Source organism: Nuphar pumila, chromosome 3, assembly GCF_984573655.1.
Source record: "Nuphar pumila chromosome 3, dmNupPumi1.hap1.1, whole genome shotgun sequence".
Classification (NCBI taxonomy): domain Eukaryota; kingdom Viridiplantae; phylum Streptophyta; class Magnoliopsida; order Nymphaeales; family Nymphaeaceae; genus Nuphar; species Nuphar pumila.
The window spans coordinates 22,234,485-22,252,132 of record NC_143251.1 but is presented as its reverse complement, the minus strand read 5'-3'; the positions used below and the strand labels follow the sequence as shown (position 1 = coordinate 22,252,132).

Genomic DNA, 17,648 nt, shown 5'->3' with positions numbered 1-17,648 from the left:
CATCTCTTCACGGCCTACCTGACAGCTATCCATCTTGGCATTTCTCGAGATGGATGTCCAGCTATCCTTCATGCCCATCTCGAGAAATGTTGAGATGGATGTCCAGTTGTGGAGTTGCATGTCCGCTGCATAAACAATGAGAGCAGATCAGGTGTCCGCTGCATAAAAACTTTAGATTTCACATTGTATACAACATCTCTTCACCGTCCATTTCGTCATCCCACCAGACCCCACGGTCTTTATACAATTTGTGAACAAGTGATTTGGCAGATCACCTGATCTGCTCTCGGAAAAAATGGCCGCAAAATGGCCGCAACTCTTTATAAGGACCTGCAAAAATTGTGGGGCGCCTATTCAAATTGGTGCCTCGGTCAGGAACTGATCATATTATTTTCCATTCTTAGATCGGCCAGCAAATAGTAACAACGTTTTGTACCTAACCTCCTTCACACGTCTAGTTTAGGTAGGCATGCTTGCAAATGTTTGCTTTGCTACCAAGAAGAGGTTCTACACAGCTTCAACCACAGAACAACCCAACAAAAACTACCACCTAACTCTTACTAAATGAAGAGAAATTAACATTCACATATTCGAGCTCATGAAGTTATCCTTTAGTGGGAACAGGCAGCTTGCCAGGGTAGAACAGGAAGAGATTGTAGGCAGAGATGGAAGAGACCACAGCAATGAAGGAGGAGGCAATCAATCCACAGAAGAGGCCAGCAGCTACTCTCTCACAAAATGCAGTGTAGATATTGCACAGTTTCATCCATTGGAAGTGTGATTCTCCCGACACTGCAAAGTAAGAGGCAGCTGCAGCCGCAGCGAATGTGACGTACGCCATAACCTTCAAACAGCAAAGAGAGAGGCAGTAAGCAGATGATTCATGGTGACCAACTTTCAGCAATCTAACAATGTTACTAACTAACCGAATGAAATTGGTTGTCATGCACCCTACGACTGATTGCCGTACATGGATATTGGTCAAAAGTTACATATGACCTTTCCACCGTTAAACCCATAGTTACCGGGAAACGAAATGGACACGAGAAGCACGATGCGTGAAGTGAAGCGGAAGCTTCCGGGGAAGAAAGTGTTAGAAGAGTAGTATGAAATGAGAAACGGGATATGGTTGTAAAATGATTACGAAGCACATAAAAAACTGAAAAGGAAACACAGAAATTAAACAATATGAAGTGTAGGCACAAGTGTAAAACCAACATATAAGCTAGTTTAAAATATATATTATTTTTTAATATAAAAATTATCTGATGAAAAAGTGAGTGAAAAGTGATAAGAAGTGAGAGAAAAGTGTTAAGTAAAAGAGAATCTATTTAGGAAATGAGGAGAAAACAGACTTCATACTAAAAAGAATAAGTTTCTCATATTTTGGAATTGGGCTTCTCACTAAAGGAATTGAGTTTCCCATCTTTCAGAAGCAGGTTTCTCAAAAATTTCGCTGCGTATCAAAGAAGGGAGAAGTTTTTTCCCTTTTAAAGCCAGTTTCAAAAGAAGCAAGTTTCCCCATGTAGCAAGAAGAAGCTTTCAGTGATTAAGGTCAAAATAGTGCAACTTGAGAGACTACATCTAAGATTCCAACTTGAAAAGAGAGAGTGTTTAAGAAACATTTTGGAAAAAGATAACGAATGACATTACTGCATTGGATGTCAACGGTTTAAGTGTCAGAAAGTTGGTTGATCTCATAAATATGTTTTCATGGTTTATTTAACATCTGCCATGTTGTTTTTAAGATAAAGTTCTCCGTCAAAGCGGGTAATAATATCCAAGTAGAGTGACCAACACTCGAGAACCTATGAAGCCCACAAGTTAAAGGCACCCCAACACCTGGTGGGAGTCAACTTGAGATGAAAGGGTCAGCACTTTCTTCAAAGCCTGCTGCCCCTTATGCTTTAGACGGTGATATATATATATATATATATTAAGGCAAACTGGGGTTATGCAGACCCCTTACCATTGGCTGAGCCTCCGTTAAGTGGAGTAAATCTTGACTATCTGTTTCAAGTGCAAACATAGTTCTTTAAGCTTCATAATGCACATATCGATGTTTCCACCTGGATCCAGTGCAATCAGGTTGCGCCAAAAAAAAAAACCAAACCAAACCCAAACCCAAACCGCCTGTGTTGGTGGCACCACGTAGTGGGTATCAATTTTCCCCTTATCAAAAAAGGGGCGACCATCACCTAACAGAACCAGTACCAACTAAATGTAAGCCCCAGTTTTACCGAGGGATAGCACGAAGGGTTTGTTGAGCTGAATACATCACATCCTGATCCAGCTATCTAGCCTACTTGCTTTCGATTTATGTTGATAGGGCCACAGCCATTTAAGAAAGAAACCTTTGAAGCTTGTAAGTGGACTAATGTAAGAAAATGAAGTAAGAAAATGAAGTTGTAGCTCCTCCTCTCGTCTGCCTTTCATTTTTCCTATGAAAAGTACGATTACAATTGATTGAATAACTGGAAGTCTGTGAGGTTGTGGCATTCTTTATGATAGCTATGCTCTGTGGTAACTAGAATGGACACAACTTTATGTAGCGTGCACCCATGGTTTGCATGGCCTGAAAAAGCCAAACCAAAGCATTGAAGATTTGAAGGATTCATCCACCGTGCATGGTTTTCACAAAATTTGTTCCTCGGTCACAATCATGTTAATTAATAAGGCCCCAAGTTTCATTATAAGCTCATCAACTCCTGGCCTTGGGGGACCGTGTGCTCAACCAAGAATGGCCAAGGTGAGCTCCAACTTGGCATGGCTCCCCCACAAGAATGAGCCAAGCTTGTTTGTTCAGCTCGTTTACCAGCTCTGGCATCATTGAAAGGGACAATCATTTTTTTTTCGTTACCATCATACAAGAATTTATTTTATGCCATATCATAGGGTCCTGCCCGTTTAAAGTGGAGCTGCAGATGTGTGTGTGCGTGTGCGCGCGTGCGTGTATGCCCACACAAACATGCTAAATGGAATATGCTAAACAAAACATATTAAATAGTTTTTTGGGTTTTTTTCATTTTATTTTTAAATTTGGCCTTACAAATGTGATCCATGCACTTGGTTTTATATGGATCAACTCTTGGAGTGATCAATTCTGACACATGGGTGGGTTTTCATAAGGTTCATAACATCGATGGTCTAAAATCTTTGTAAAATTTGAAGGCTTCAAATATCATTTCTTTTTTCATAAAAAACACATGATCCGGGTGTTGATTTCTAGTAAATTGATGGTGCCAAACACATCAAAGGAGTTGGGATTGCGAGAAAACATTATATATATATAGATAGATAGAGAGAGAGAGAGAGATGACAATTGTAATTTTTTTCTCTTTTAAACTAGGTTTCCCATAACATCAAGTCAAGGAAAGGAGCTTATAGTAACTAGAATCAAACGTAGCCACTTGTGCCTTGGTTTATACAACGAGTACTCATGGTTGGGTTTCCTAATTAACTGGTTTTTATTTTATAATCCAAGCCTCCGGTTGGTAAAATTCTTGAGGTACCCCTAATTCCCACCAGGGAGAGTACGCCCAGCTTTGACCATGCAGCAAGGTATGCTTCAAAAAGATCATGAAACTATATACGCCTGTATGATTATCTGCTAAGGATTGGGATATGTGGCTCACGTTTGAAATAAATAGCGTACGTTTCCTTAAAAAAAAAGGAAATAAATAGGGGACATGGTTTGGGAAAAAAGAAAAAAAAATGTATTTTGAATGGCTTCGAAAGGGGCAATCATCTTTCTGTTATTTTGTGTTCGAATTAAAGCTATAATTTTTATCACTTAAAAAACCAAAAATAGCATAATCAGTACTAAAAAAAGTTTTTTTTAAAGGATTGAATATTGATGATTAAAATAAAGAATCAATGAGGAAATTAAGTCAGTAGGTAGTCTACCTGATCCAGAATGAAGTTAATCCATGCCATACTCTTGCTGGAACATTTATGGCTTGCCTTACAACGTACAGTTAAAAACCATCTACATAATTGCATCAACAGATACCCCGTTGCTACGGAATCTGCTACCACCAAGGCACTAGTTGAAAAAAAAAAGTTAGACAATTAGTTGTTTTAGTTAAGCATAAAAAGAAAAATTTTGATACTAAAGTTGATTGACTTAGCGATTTCAAACGCTGATTTGGCATAGGCGTCTCTAAAATCGAAGGCGTGCATGCAAACGAGTATGTATGCATGATCAACACAAATTTTCAAGGGCTTTCTCCGTGGAACGATTTATTTATGGCCTACTCGTGTGTGTGTGTATATATATATATATTATTTATGGTATACATATATATGTTATTTATTTATTTATAGAATACTCATATATATATATATATATTATTTAGTTATTTATGTGATAAACCCAAAAACCATGATCCACTAAGTCCAAAAAAATCCATGGTCCATTGGTGGAGTAAATCTAAAAAATCCATTGATCCAATCCATAGTTCACTAGATCCAAGCTTAAACATAACTGGATCCAACTGGGATAAATCCAATCTATGATTCATTAAAAATCCACATCCAAGCTTAAGTCTAATTGAATCCAAATCTATAATCCATATCTAAACCATGATCCAATTATGTATGACATGAGAAAATGAATACTTGTCAACTTACCCAAAAAAAATTGAATTTCATATAAATGATATTCATTTTCTCAAACCTACCAAACATCAGAAGTGGAATCTTATGAGAGTAAATCACGTGATTTTTATTCTCATAAGATTTTAAATCACATTTATTCACTTTATTTTTTTAAAACACAACCAAACGTACCCTTAGAGTCTAGGCAGTACCACTGTGGATGCAATTTGCCGCAAGTAAAATTTGGCACAACCAGAAAGCATAGTCACAAATATTGCCATCGTATTCAATTTCTCGCGAGAAAAATGTGAGATAATTGAAAAATAAAATTTTGCTGATTAAAACGTGATATATTGAATGTAACTTTTTTGAGAAGGTGATATATTGAAAATCTAGTTCATATTAAATTTCTCATGATTTTACCACAAGTTTTTTTTTGAAGGAAGCAAACAAAGCTATGTATCATTTATTGCTGGGCAGCTTTACGATATTCAAAGTGAGGGCGGTTCCTGATTTTATGGTGAAGAGGGTTGTTCCCTGCGCTTCCCTTTCATATGGGACTATTTTAATAGACTCGTTGAAGTGGTATGCAATTAAATGGTTCATGGATTTGACAAATCCAGGTGACCATTTGGGAAAAGTGGTAGGGATTAACTGGGGACTCCACTTCCACTCCTGACTCCTGTGCTTGTTTAGAACGCAGCTATGAACATGAGAATAAAACTAACAAGGCAGATCAGAATTTGACAACTGCCCCCTCATTTAGGTGGTTTCCGAAATGTGGAACTGGTGTGGTCAAATACCACTCCAATTCCTTTATTTCCAACTGCATCAATTCAAAACAATTTTGGCATTGGGTATTCCTCAGCCCCACTCGGGCTGCCTTCGATGCACAGTTTCCAAACAGAGCCTAACACTGATATCTTTCTCTCATATTTATGTTTTAATTTTTTTAATTTACTGAGTTTTTTTTCTGAGAAAAAGACTCTTTTTTTTTAAATATCTCGAAATATTACTTTGACATAAGAGAAAGCTCAATCAGCAAGTAGAGAATAAAACAGAGTTACGGTATGCCTACTATGACTTGAATGAAAACGATGAAGGCGATTGTCCTTTTTAATATAAAAAAAGGACACTTGCCCATGCCCAACACGCAAAACAGATCACAAAAGATAAAAATTAACCATATGCAATCCTCCTCTCAGTGTGAATTGTATTGTATGTCAACCATTCTATAAAACCTGATTTCTTTTTCTTTGTTGACCAACAAAAAAAGTGGACAAAAAATCCATGTTCATCCATCTATCGATGACCAGCTGCGTCTTCTTAAAAAAAAGATGAACAGCTGCGCATAGTGTGCAGAGAAAAAACCCACAAACAATAAATAGACAACCATCAAACACAATAATAAGAGAAGACGTGCATGTATCATGTTTTGCCATGCAAAGTGCCTGAAGGCCTACTGCTCGGGAGCATATTATTAGAGAAGTGTAACTAAGACACAGTGTAGAAGTGTTTTTTTTTATTTATAACATGAAGAAACAACACCAGGTATGAGGAGCTCATCGTACTGGCTCAGCCTGCCATACCTACAATCATCGTGCCGGCGACATAAAATTTTGATGCTAGGACCCCATCCCCGGATCCTATGCTGGCTCGACTTGTGCAATGGGACGACCCTCATGGGAATCGAACCTTTACTGCCTGTCTAGCGGCCCACGGCACTATGCCACTAATTGAGGCATGGTAAGAACGTAAGGTGAAGATAAAGAGTTGCAATCCGGTGAAAAGCTTACATGAGAGCCTGTAGTGAACGGACATTGGCCGTCTCTTTGATGACACCGAAGACCTCCTCTGTTTCGTTGTTTCTTCCAATCAGGATAGCAGTTGCCAGCGTAAAAACAAGCGCAAGAAACCTGAGGATGGCTTCTGCCCTAACCAATCTGCTGGTTGCCATCACCAAGCAGGCAGTCATTCAATCTTGCCTTTGGGACTATAGACTCGTCCACTTGGAAGAAAAGTACTGTGAGGGAGCATCTATTTATAGAGAGAAGCGTGCATTGATTGGGGTACGTTTGTGGTTTCCCTTGGTTTTCAACTCTCTTTTGCTTACACCCGCCCGTGTCGCCCGAGTGGCATCGGGCTTCCCGAAAAGATGCTGACCCTTTTGTCCCAGGTTCTACTTTCACCACCGGGTGTGTAGGTGCCTTTTAACCTGGTAATCTCTCTAAGAGCTTGGGGGTTTACTTTCAGGGGTCCGTGCATTAAATGACCTGGTTCTCGGCAAGTGTTCCTTGTAAAAGACACTCTTTTTTTGCTTGTGGTGGTGATAGCCATGATGGCAAATTTATTGGCCTGAACATCTAAGCTTTATGTGCTGTTCAAAGCCCAGCAGATGAAGTGATCGGACTCAAGTACTTCAGAGGGATTTTTTGTGTTTTCTGTCTTGTAAAAAAAAATCCCTGCAAGCATAATGATTTTCTGTGTTTGTGTTTTACATAGAATTGATGCACATATTTAGCGATTTTCTGTGTTCTAAGTGGCCCCCGAGTACTTTGTGAAGTAATCCGCCCATCACCAAATCACACATGTAAGCATTAACACTGTTATTGTGGGGCCAAGCTTGTGTTGCTAAGTTTCAGAGATTTTGAGGCAGGGTTATCATGTCAAATATTGCTAATAGGAACTCAATGGCAGGCTGGGTTTGCCACCTTTATTCTTGGAATGACACCAAGTGTGCAAGCTCGGGTGGTGACATTGCTGTTTTTGGGCATCACATGCCCTAGCGGCCCTATCATCCCAGCTGGTTCTTTATTAGCAATTACTGGATGATATATTGTGAGTTGATAATGCTTAGTATTGTTGTTTTTGGCATCTCCCTTTTCTTGTTTTACATGACAATAGAAAACTTCATTTTGATCTGTGTTCTTTTCCAAGGCAAATTCCCTTTTCTTTTGCTTGCAACCTTGGGTTGGAATCAATGTTGTCAGTATCGGAATCCGAGCTGTACCGTGAATCGGCGTTTATGCATTTGGGATGGGAAGTGAGGCCCTTTCTCCTTTGTATTTACACTCAATCGTGGATTTGGCAGCTGCCACTTCTTCAAATGCATTAACTCAAGAAAGGCACATCCCACCTACATATTCCAAACAGGCCCTAAATGCCTCTACCAGTAAATCGAGCTGGTGGCCAACAATTGATGGTGATCACCCCAATGGAGTCGCCATAGCAAATATTCATGAGAATGTTATGTTGGAATCACCCACTTAATGTGGGTGTTACCCACATTAACGACTCTCGTAAAGGTGTTTCTATCGGATAAGACCCACGAGTTTGAAAGAGAACAATTACGTAACTGTTACCTGATAAAGACTGATGCTATAAAAGCTCATACGTGATTTCTATTGCTGGGATTAGATTCTGCTCACCATCGCTGAAGGTGCCTGCGCTCATTAGAGGGCGACGATCGGTTGAGGAGTCGCACATCCTAGAATCGTCGTTTCAGGTTCACTTACTGGTTGTTTGCAGATCGACATGGCTGCTCCAGGTATGCCACCACCCTTCTCTTGCACAGACCCAACATTGGGTTATGAGCCCACACCACACTTTTTCGTTATGCGGGCCTGTTGGCATTTTTTCGACGACTGTCACCATGGGGTGAATTTATTTTCTGGCAGCCCATCGTTGCAAGGCGATGTGGTTCATCGGTATTGGGCCATCGACGAAGCAGAGTCGCAGTGGGGCGACATTGGTCGTAGGCGGCGACAACTAGACAAAAAAAATGCAGAGTTGAGGTTTTACCTGCGTCATTGGGTTGCAGAAAGGCCTACCGACACCGGGTTTGCCTCGAACTATCGCTGGGGGGGGGGGGAGTTGTTTTTGCCGACATCCGTCCGACAACGTGCAACAACAAGGGTTTTAAACCCCCCCATTTTCCCATTCTCTGTTCCAGCTGACGTCGAAAAGTGAGGCTTTCTCGTCGACGTCTGCAGGACACCATGAGTGCGTCGTCGGGAAGAGGCGGCCTTCGTCGGCTGCTTCACCGACGTCGTGGTTCATCCGACGTCACGCGACATCCAGGGCAGCGAAGCCCTCTTTCTTTTTTTTGTTTTTTTGGCTTCCTCTCTATCGTTGGGCAAGGAGGGAGGAGCGTCGCTGGCGAGGCTCTAGTGTGGGTCGCCAGTAGGCGGCATGGGTCACCGTGAATCCTAAGAGAAACCCTTTCGGTTTCTCAGGATTTGTAAACATAAATCGAGTTTTTTTTTTTTTAACGCTAGAACCGAATCGGGTCCGATATTTTTCACCCGGTGACAAGCCCGATCCAAACCCATTTGGGATGGATCGGGTCTGTTGTTTTTACTTGGATCGGACCCGGACCCGGACCCATAATGGTTCTAGGTTCGATCCGGAAAGACCAGGTTTGGCCCATATTATGGTTGTACCGAGTCAGACCTGAATCCAACTTATACCGGGTCAGACCAGGATCTAATATGAACTGGATCAAGATCCTGGAACTATTTGAAACTGAACCAGATTTGTGACTGATTCGTCTCTTTCGGGACCGGTTTGGAACCATTTTTGACTGATTCTTTCCAGTTTTTCACCGATTCCGAAATGTTAAAACTCTGTTTTCAAAAATATAAGAAGATACGAGGATTTTCGCACACGGTTATAGGGTTTTATGAACTTTTGTTCATACTTGACACCGGTTCATGAGGTTCAGAACGGGTTCAGACCCTTGGATGACCGGTTCAGGGCTATATCAGATCAGTTTAGGGTATTTTCAGACTGGTCCCTGCTTATGGACCCCAGGTTTTAGCCATTTATGCTTGATTTTTGTTATTATTCATGCATTTTATTTATAATTATGCATGCATAAATGAATATATAATATTAGCATCAAGGATAGCAAGATGACTTAGTGAATTCATGTCACCAAATTGACTGAATACACGTATGTTGTCAAATTTTTTGTTCTATCATAGAGTTTTAACCAATATTACTATTGTACTTAGATTCATGAAATGATAAACAACCCAAAGGTAATTTTATCGTGTTTAGAATTTAGATAGGGTATAATGAGGCAAATGTGTTGAGATACATCGCACATGTGTATCCAAAGGTACCATGTATTGATGGTCTAGCTTCACATGAGCCTTAGTTTTACCAAATGTGGTTGATAGGTGTAGTGATTACGCGTGTCGAAGCTCTTACCAAAGTAAGACTCCGATGACCCCCTACACTCACCCGAAAATATGCACATTTAGGACATTTATTTTTTCTATCAGGTTTGTCTCATATATGCTTTCTTTTGATACATGTCATTTGTCATGCAGTTTCTAGTTATGTAATTCTAGATGACTCAAGTTCTATTCATTTTCTTGATGGATCTAATTTTAGTGATTGAAAAGAAACTGTCATTTTCACATTAGGGTATATGGATCTGAATTTGGCCTTAAGAATGAATGAACCTGCTGCCTTGGAAAATCAAAGCACTGCTAAACAAAAGAGTGTTTTCGAGAAGTGGGAGCGCTCGAATTGACTTAGCCAGTTGTTTTTGCAATCTAAAGTGGCTAAGAATATTCGCAGTGCTATCCCACAATGCAGGACAGTGAAGGAATTTCTTAGTGCCATTGAGGCACAGTTTGTCAGTTCCAATAAGGCCAGTGCCAGTACCCTAATGTCGAAACTCATAACTATGAAATATTCTAGAGGGGGTAATATTCGCCAACATATTTTGGAAATAAGGAACATAGTGTCTCAACTGAATGACATGAAGTTGACCATTTTTTACTCATTCCTAGTGCATTTTATTCTGGTATCCTTACCTTTGGAGTATGTACCTTTCAAAATCTCTTATAATATACATAATGATGAATGGGCATTTAATGAACTTATGTCCAAGTGTGTTGAAGAGGAAGAGAGATTGAAATGAGAGAAGGTGTAAATTGCACATATGGCTTCTCATGGATCCAAGGTAGGACCAAAGATGAATGCATTTAAGAAAACTGCTAGGAAGAAGTTAGCAAGAGATAAGATATCTCAGAGCAAGCAACCCGATTCTGTTTCCATGTTTCTTTTGTAAGAAGAAGGGACACAGAAAAACAGATTGCATAAAGTACAAGAAATGGTTAGAAAAGAAAGGTAATTTGTTATTTATTTCTCATGAATATAATTGATTACAAATTCCTGAAAATAGTTGGTAGATTGACTCTGGTGCTACTGTTCATATTTCCAACTATTTGCAGTCGTTCCTGAACAGAAGGGAACCAATAATGCATGAGAAAAACATCTATTCGGGGAACAAGATGCGTTCGCATGTGAAAGGTATTGGGACCTGTAGAATCACTTTAGATACAGGCGTAGATTTGGATCTTCATGATGTCTTTTATGTTCCATCATATGGTAGAAACTTAATTTCAATTTCAAGATTGGATAAATTTGGATATTGCTTTAAATTTGAAAATTCTTAGTTATTCATTTACAGAAATTCTATTGAAATTGGTTCTGTATTAGTTTATGATGGTTTGTACAAATTAAATGTGAAGATCCAAACTCAGGAGTCTTTGACTTATGAATACACATAGGTTGGGAATAAACGTAGCATGATTAATAATAAATCTTACATGCTTTGGCATCAAAGGTTTGATCATATCTCTGAAAAGAGAATAAAGAGACTCATAAATGAAAGGATCTTGAAATCACTAGATTTTACCGACAATGACCTGTGTGTTGATTGCATAAAAGCTAAGCAAATAAACACATATAAAGAGAGTGTCAAACGTAGTAGTGAGATATTGAAAATAGTCCATACGGATGTATGTAAATCATTTACCCCTTGTTACACAGGTAAAAAATATTTTGTCACCTTTATTGATGACTATTCACGATATATGTATCTCTAATTGATTTACGAAAAATCTGATGTTTTACAAATTTTTAAGAAATTTAAGAAAGAAGTAGAGAAATAATCCCATAAAGTTATTAAAATAGCCAGGTCTAATAGAGGTGGCGAATATTATGGTAGGTTTACTAAGATGGGGCAAAGGGAAGAACTATTAGCGCGATTTCTCAAAGAGGAAGGCATTGTGCTTTAGTATACCATGCCTGGTAATACTTATGAGATTGGTATAGCTCAAAGAAGAAATCATATACTTAAAAAAATGGTTAGGGCCATGTTGAATTATTCAACACTTTCTATAAAGTTGTGGGGGTGAAGCCTTAAGGACTGTTGTGCATATTTTGAATAAGGTGCCTACAAAATTTGTGCCTAAAACTCCTTACGAGTTGCGGATAGGTAGAAAACTATCGCTGTCTTATATGCACATATGGGGATGTCTTGAAAATGCTAAATTGTATAACCCTAACATTAAAGTCTTTAATCCAAGAACAGCCAGTGGATATTTTATTGGTTATCCAGAGAGATCAAAAGGATACAAGTTTACTGCCCATCTCATTCACCACAGATTATTGAGATGAATAAGGCAAAAAATTTTGAAGATGGTTCAATAGGATTAAGTGCACTTCAAAACCTTGGTTTTGAGGAAATACAAGATTCAGTCTCACTAGTTGTTAAGGAAAACACTGAAAGATACCATATTGTTATCCATAATGATGATGTGGTTCATCACCCGGTTGTTGATGCACAAATCCAAAATGATCTTATTGTAGATACTACAGAAGAGCATGAACAGGATGAACAAATTCAATCTGAACCTGTAGAATGACCTGTTTGGAGATCCATAAGAATTAAGAAATATGTCATACATCCTAACTATATGGTGTACCTTTAGGAGCCAGATGATTTCATAGATATTGATGATGATCCGTTGACTTTTATAGAAGTTGTTGAAAGCAAACAATCTTCACACTGGATAAAAGTCATGAAAGAAGAGTTGGACTCTATGGCTAAGAATCAAGTGTGGGATCTTGTCGAGTTACCTAAAGGTGTAAAACCCATAGGGTGTAAATGGGTCTTTAAGACCAAAAGAGACTCCAAAGGTGACATAGAGAGACATAAGACAAGATTAGTTGCTAAAAGATTCACCCAGATGGAGGGCATTGACTATAATGAGATATTCTCTCTCGTCTCAAGTAAGGAGTCAATAGAGATAATTTTGGCCCTCGTAGCTCATTATGACTTAGAGTTACATCAGATGGATGTGAAAACAACATTCCTCAACAGGGATCTGAATGAAAAGATATATATGAAACAACCTCTTGGTTTCTCTGAAGATGATCGTTTGGTTTGCAAGCTTAACAAATCAATATATAAACTTAAACAGGCCTCTCGACAGTGGTATATTAAATTTTTCCAAGTCATTGTGACTTTCAGGTTTACAGAAAACATTATTGATCAATGTATATACTTTAATAAAAGTGAGAGTAAATTCATTATATTGATGTTGTATGTGGATGACAATTTGTTTGCAACCAACGATATAAAGTTACTTACAGAGACAAAACAGTTTCTTGCATCATATTTTGATATGAAAGATATGGGTGAGGCTGCTTATGTACTTGGCATAGAGATTCGTCGAGACAGAGCAAAAAGTTTTCTAGGTCTCTCCCAAAGATCCTACATAAATAAGGTATTAAAGCGATATGAGATAGAGAATTATTCTCTTAGTACAACACCCATATCAAAAGATGACAAATTGAGCCTAAAGAATTGTCCATAGAACGAAATTGACAAAGCATAGATGAGTGCTTATCCATATGCATCAGTTGTTGGCAGCTTGCAATACACGCAAACTTATTCACGTCCATATATCTCTTTCGCAGTAGTGGTACTTGATAGATTGTAGTCTAACTCAGACATATCTCATTGGAAGGCTGCTAAGAAAGTCTTGCGGTATTTGCAAGAAACAAAAGACTATATGTTGACATATCATAAGGTTAATCACCTCGAGGTCATTAGTTATTCAGATGTAGACTTAGGATGATTCCTTGATAGTAAAAAGTCTACAATTGGGTATGTCTTCTTACTTGCTGAGGGAACAATCTCTTGGAGGAGTGGGAAGCAGACGACCACTGTTGCTCACACCATGGATGCAAAGTTTATAGGATTGTACAAGACTATTTCGTAGGCCATATGGTTGAAGAACTTCATATAACAGTTAAAGGTGGTTGATTCCATTAAGAAGCTACTGAAGGTCTAATATGATAATGAAGCTGAGATGTTCTTTTCGAATAATAATAAGAGTACTACGTCATGTAAGCATATGAAATTAAAGTACTTTATTGTTAAAGAAATGATAGAAAATCATCTAGTGCATATTGTTAATATTGGTACCAAAGAGATGATTGCTGATCCTCTTACTAAACGGCTAGCACCGGGATTATATTATGAACATGTATTGAGAATGAGCTTGTTCAACTCTTTTTGACATATGCATATGAATAAAGCGATCACATACAGTTTTGATTCTCATTATGGTTTTTTATTGTTAATCTCATAAGAATTAGAGATTTAAGTAAGGATCTGTGGAATAGATTTTCAAGGTCAATCTATTCATCAAACGATTCTCATAAGGTATTCGATCGAGGGTTTATCGCTGTGACAAGTGAGAGAATGTTAGAGTCACCCACGTAATGTGGGCGTTACCCACATTAAGGACTCTCGTAAAGGTGTTCCTATCGGATAAGCCTCACGAATTTGGAAGGAAACAATTAGGTAACTGTTACCTAATAAAGACTGATGCTATAAAAGGGGTTGTTGATGAGAGACCCCTGTACAGAAAAATATAGAGAAATCTTACGTGATTTTCATTGCTGATATTAGATCTTGCTCACCATCGCTGAAGGTGCCTGCGCTCATTGGAGGGCGCCGATCGATTGACGAGTCACACATCCTAGAATCGTCGTTTCAGGTTCACTTACCGGCTGTTTGCAGATCGACATGGCCGCTTCAGGTATGCCACCGCCCTTCTCTTGCGCAGGCCCCAACATGTTATAGGCATTCAGGGTCACGCAGCTTGTGATTTAGAATCATTCTTACTCAAAATCATGGCAACCTGTGAGATTTGGGGAATGTAATCTGATTTCAAATCCCACGCTAATCCTTAATAATTTGCTCCTGAAACCCACTCCTCTGTACGTTCTTTAAAATATTTTAATTATCAAAACTGTTGCATCTACACATGCAAGATGAAATTTATTACACCGAATAATTGGGTTGTTGCTACAGTTCATCTTGATGAAGCTTCAGCCTACAGTAGTCTTCCGACGAAATTTCATGATGTAGAGGGCGCGACAGTGACACGGGTGAGTTTACTTCTCCTTTGACAAAGCACAAAAAGGCAAAACTAAGAAAAGCCATACAAAACTATTGGCAAGTTGTACAGTATAATATTATGAACCGATCTGGTCATCCATTTATCTCAAACACTGTTTTAAATTCATAGCGCACCTGTGTTTCTGGTGGAGCGAACTCATTTATGTTTCATTTAAGAGTTGGCCTTTTAGGACAGAAATGTTGATGGCTAGCTGCTGGGCTGTCTCTTTCTCAAACTGATTGACGTCGGATCTGGTATTGGTCACATTCTGAACGCTTTACATCCCTACCTCACAGCTTGCAAGCTGTGTTTTATGAGTAGGGATCGGAGGGAGGGGGAACGGGCCGCGCCTGGTCCTTAATTTTCAGTCCATTCCCGTTTGAACCGAAGACGGAGGACATGAAACGGTGAATGGACCGGGTATGAAATACATGAAACGGGGAATGAACCGGGTCTGCCCTATTTGAACCGGGGATGGAGGACATGAAACTAAGAATGGACCGAAAATGAAATGAAGGTTAAAATCAAACAGGTGCATTTAACCATATGGTCATGTAGGACGTGTACCTTCAAAAAGATTAACAGACTACTTCCATAAGGGCTCGAATACAGGTTTTTTACCTGGCTTTGGTGTACAATATGACACATACTAATCAGTCAGGTCCTTGACCTACGTACTATTGCAGTTATTGCGTTCATAATTGAACCATGCAGTTCGTTTTCACACACATAGTGGGGGTATAACGGACGAGGGAAGTCCAGACTTCGCTTGGGTTTGGCCCATTTAAGCCCTGACTGGGCTCGCCCAACAAAGTAAATGAGCTGAGCCGGGGCACCATGCCCAGGCTCGACCATCTAAACGGGCGAGCTTGATCAACCAAGTGAGCTTCGTTAATCTTGTTAAGCCCGATTAAGCCCAGTATAAATGTATGAAAGCCTTGATAGTCTTAAAGTGGACCATGCTCAATCAGTCAATGTGGTAAAAGGTTCCTGTGCTAATCCTAATTGGGCTTTCCCCTCTTTCTGGTTTAATTTTTGTCTGTGAATTTTCTGGTTTTATTCAGGATGGGTCTCGACCCAAGGGAGGAGAGATGTTTCATGCTCAAGCTTTCTCACCTGAACTAACATAATCTGAACTTCTGATGTAAACCTGAGACTGGATTTACGATGAAAGCTAGAAAACTATGGCTACCAACTACGATTATCTAAGAAAAGTTGAAAATTTCGATTAGTTTTTTTTTTTCATATGAATCCCTAACCTATGAGCGATTTACAACTTATACCGATTGCCACAATCATCCTTGCCTTTTCATCAATCACTCCAAAATCATCCTTGAGGTTAACTGCCGTGAGCTGAACAGACGGAAACAGTCGGAATTAATGAAATGATAGATTTTTCCTCAAGGATGAATAATGAAAAAGGATAAGGTAGGGATGGATTTGACAATCTAGCACAAGGTGTGAATGATTTTGGAAAATGTTGTCAACCTCCTTGTAGCCAGTCTGGGCCAGTGAGATATTTGGGTTAAAGTTTAAATTCTCTCTCTCTCTCAATTTTGCATGTGAAATCTCACCAAGGAAATGTTGCTACGCCACCTTAAGGCAGGCCAATTTATCACAAGAACCACCGCAAGAGTGGTACAAATGACTTTCGGATTATGTCAGATATCAAATAAGAATGTAACTTAAATATGCCCTTACAAGCAAATTTGGGTTCTACCAAGTTCAATAAGTGGATACCAAACTTGTACATGGCCAAGGTTCAGTCCCAAATCCAACAATAAGTGTTTATCAAGGTTTCTACAAAATATACATATGAGGTGTGACCGATAGTCAAAGAAACCATATACAGGAAATTCGCCTCCTATTGTTGGAGTAGGTTTGCATCCATTCTACCATTACAAGTAGGGGCGCCAATGGGTCAGATTTACCCGGACTCGACCTGCACCAAACCCTATAGGGTTCAGGTATGTTGATAATTAAGAAGACCCGATTAAGACCTGGGTCTGGACTTGAACGTCCAATTAAAAAAAGAATTCGAGGGTGAAGCCCCTACCTCCTTTGGTTTCCCAGCAGGGGGCAAAGCCCCTTGCCTTCTTCTTGTTACCGGGGGGAGGGAGCCCCCCTCATCTCTTTTGCTTTTCTGCAGGGGGCTTCGCCCCCCCTGCCTTGATCTTGCTGCCAAGAGAGGCACATCCCCTGCATGTCTTGTTTCCAGCAGGGGGGTTACACTCCCTATCCTGATTTGTGTTCTGACCCCCTGTCCAGGTTCGGCAGGGAGCCTCAGCTCCCTCCCCTGCCTTCTCTGTCCTGGCAGGCAGGGAGCAGGGCCTCCCTTCCTCTGTTGCCTTTTGCCAGGCAGGGGTGAGGCCCCTGCCTCTGGCACCCTTGTTGGCAGGGTGCAGAGTTCCTGCCTCTGCAGCTTGCAGACAGGAGGCCTTGCTGCCTCTGTTGCTTTTTTGCATGGAGCTGAGATCCTTGCCTACCCTCGTATCGGGGTTCGGTACTGCTGCAAGTCTTAATTATGGGACCCACTTCTCGTTTGTATTTTTGCATATTAACCTTTTTAGCATCACAGGTTGAACGGTGGAACCAACTCGCCCTTTCTGTGGCTCGAGCTCGTGCTTATCTATGATGCAGGCGTACAAGGACCCGCGACCCCTCAAGGTAGGGGATTATTGCGTGGAAGGACAATGAACTAACAAATGCTAAAATAAAAAAAAAGATAATTAAAATGTGGGAACAGAGTATATATATATGCTTATAATATAT

The 17,648-nt window shown here is 39.7% G+C and overlaps 1 protein-coding gene across 1 annotated transcript; it reads right to left on the bottom strand.

The window, feature by feature from the left end:
- Positions 1 to 569: 569 nt before the first annotated feature.
- On the bottom strand, positions 570 to 6,556 carry LOC149842264 (CASP-like protein 2C1). The gene is made up of 3 exons (XM_090000621.1): positions 6,396 to 6,556; positions 3,907 to 4,045; positions 570 to 844 (listed from the first exon to the last, which is right to left on the bottom strand). Exons 1-3 carry the CDS (start codon positions 6,554 to 6,556, stop codon positions 605 to 607), a joined length of 540 nt encoding a protein of 179 aa, XP_089856747.1. The 3' UTR covers positions 570 to 604.
- Between the last annotated feature and the right edge of the window lie 11,092 nt (positions 6,557 to 17,648).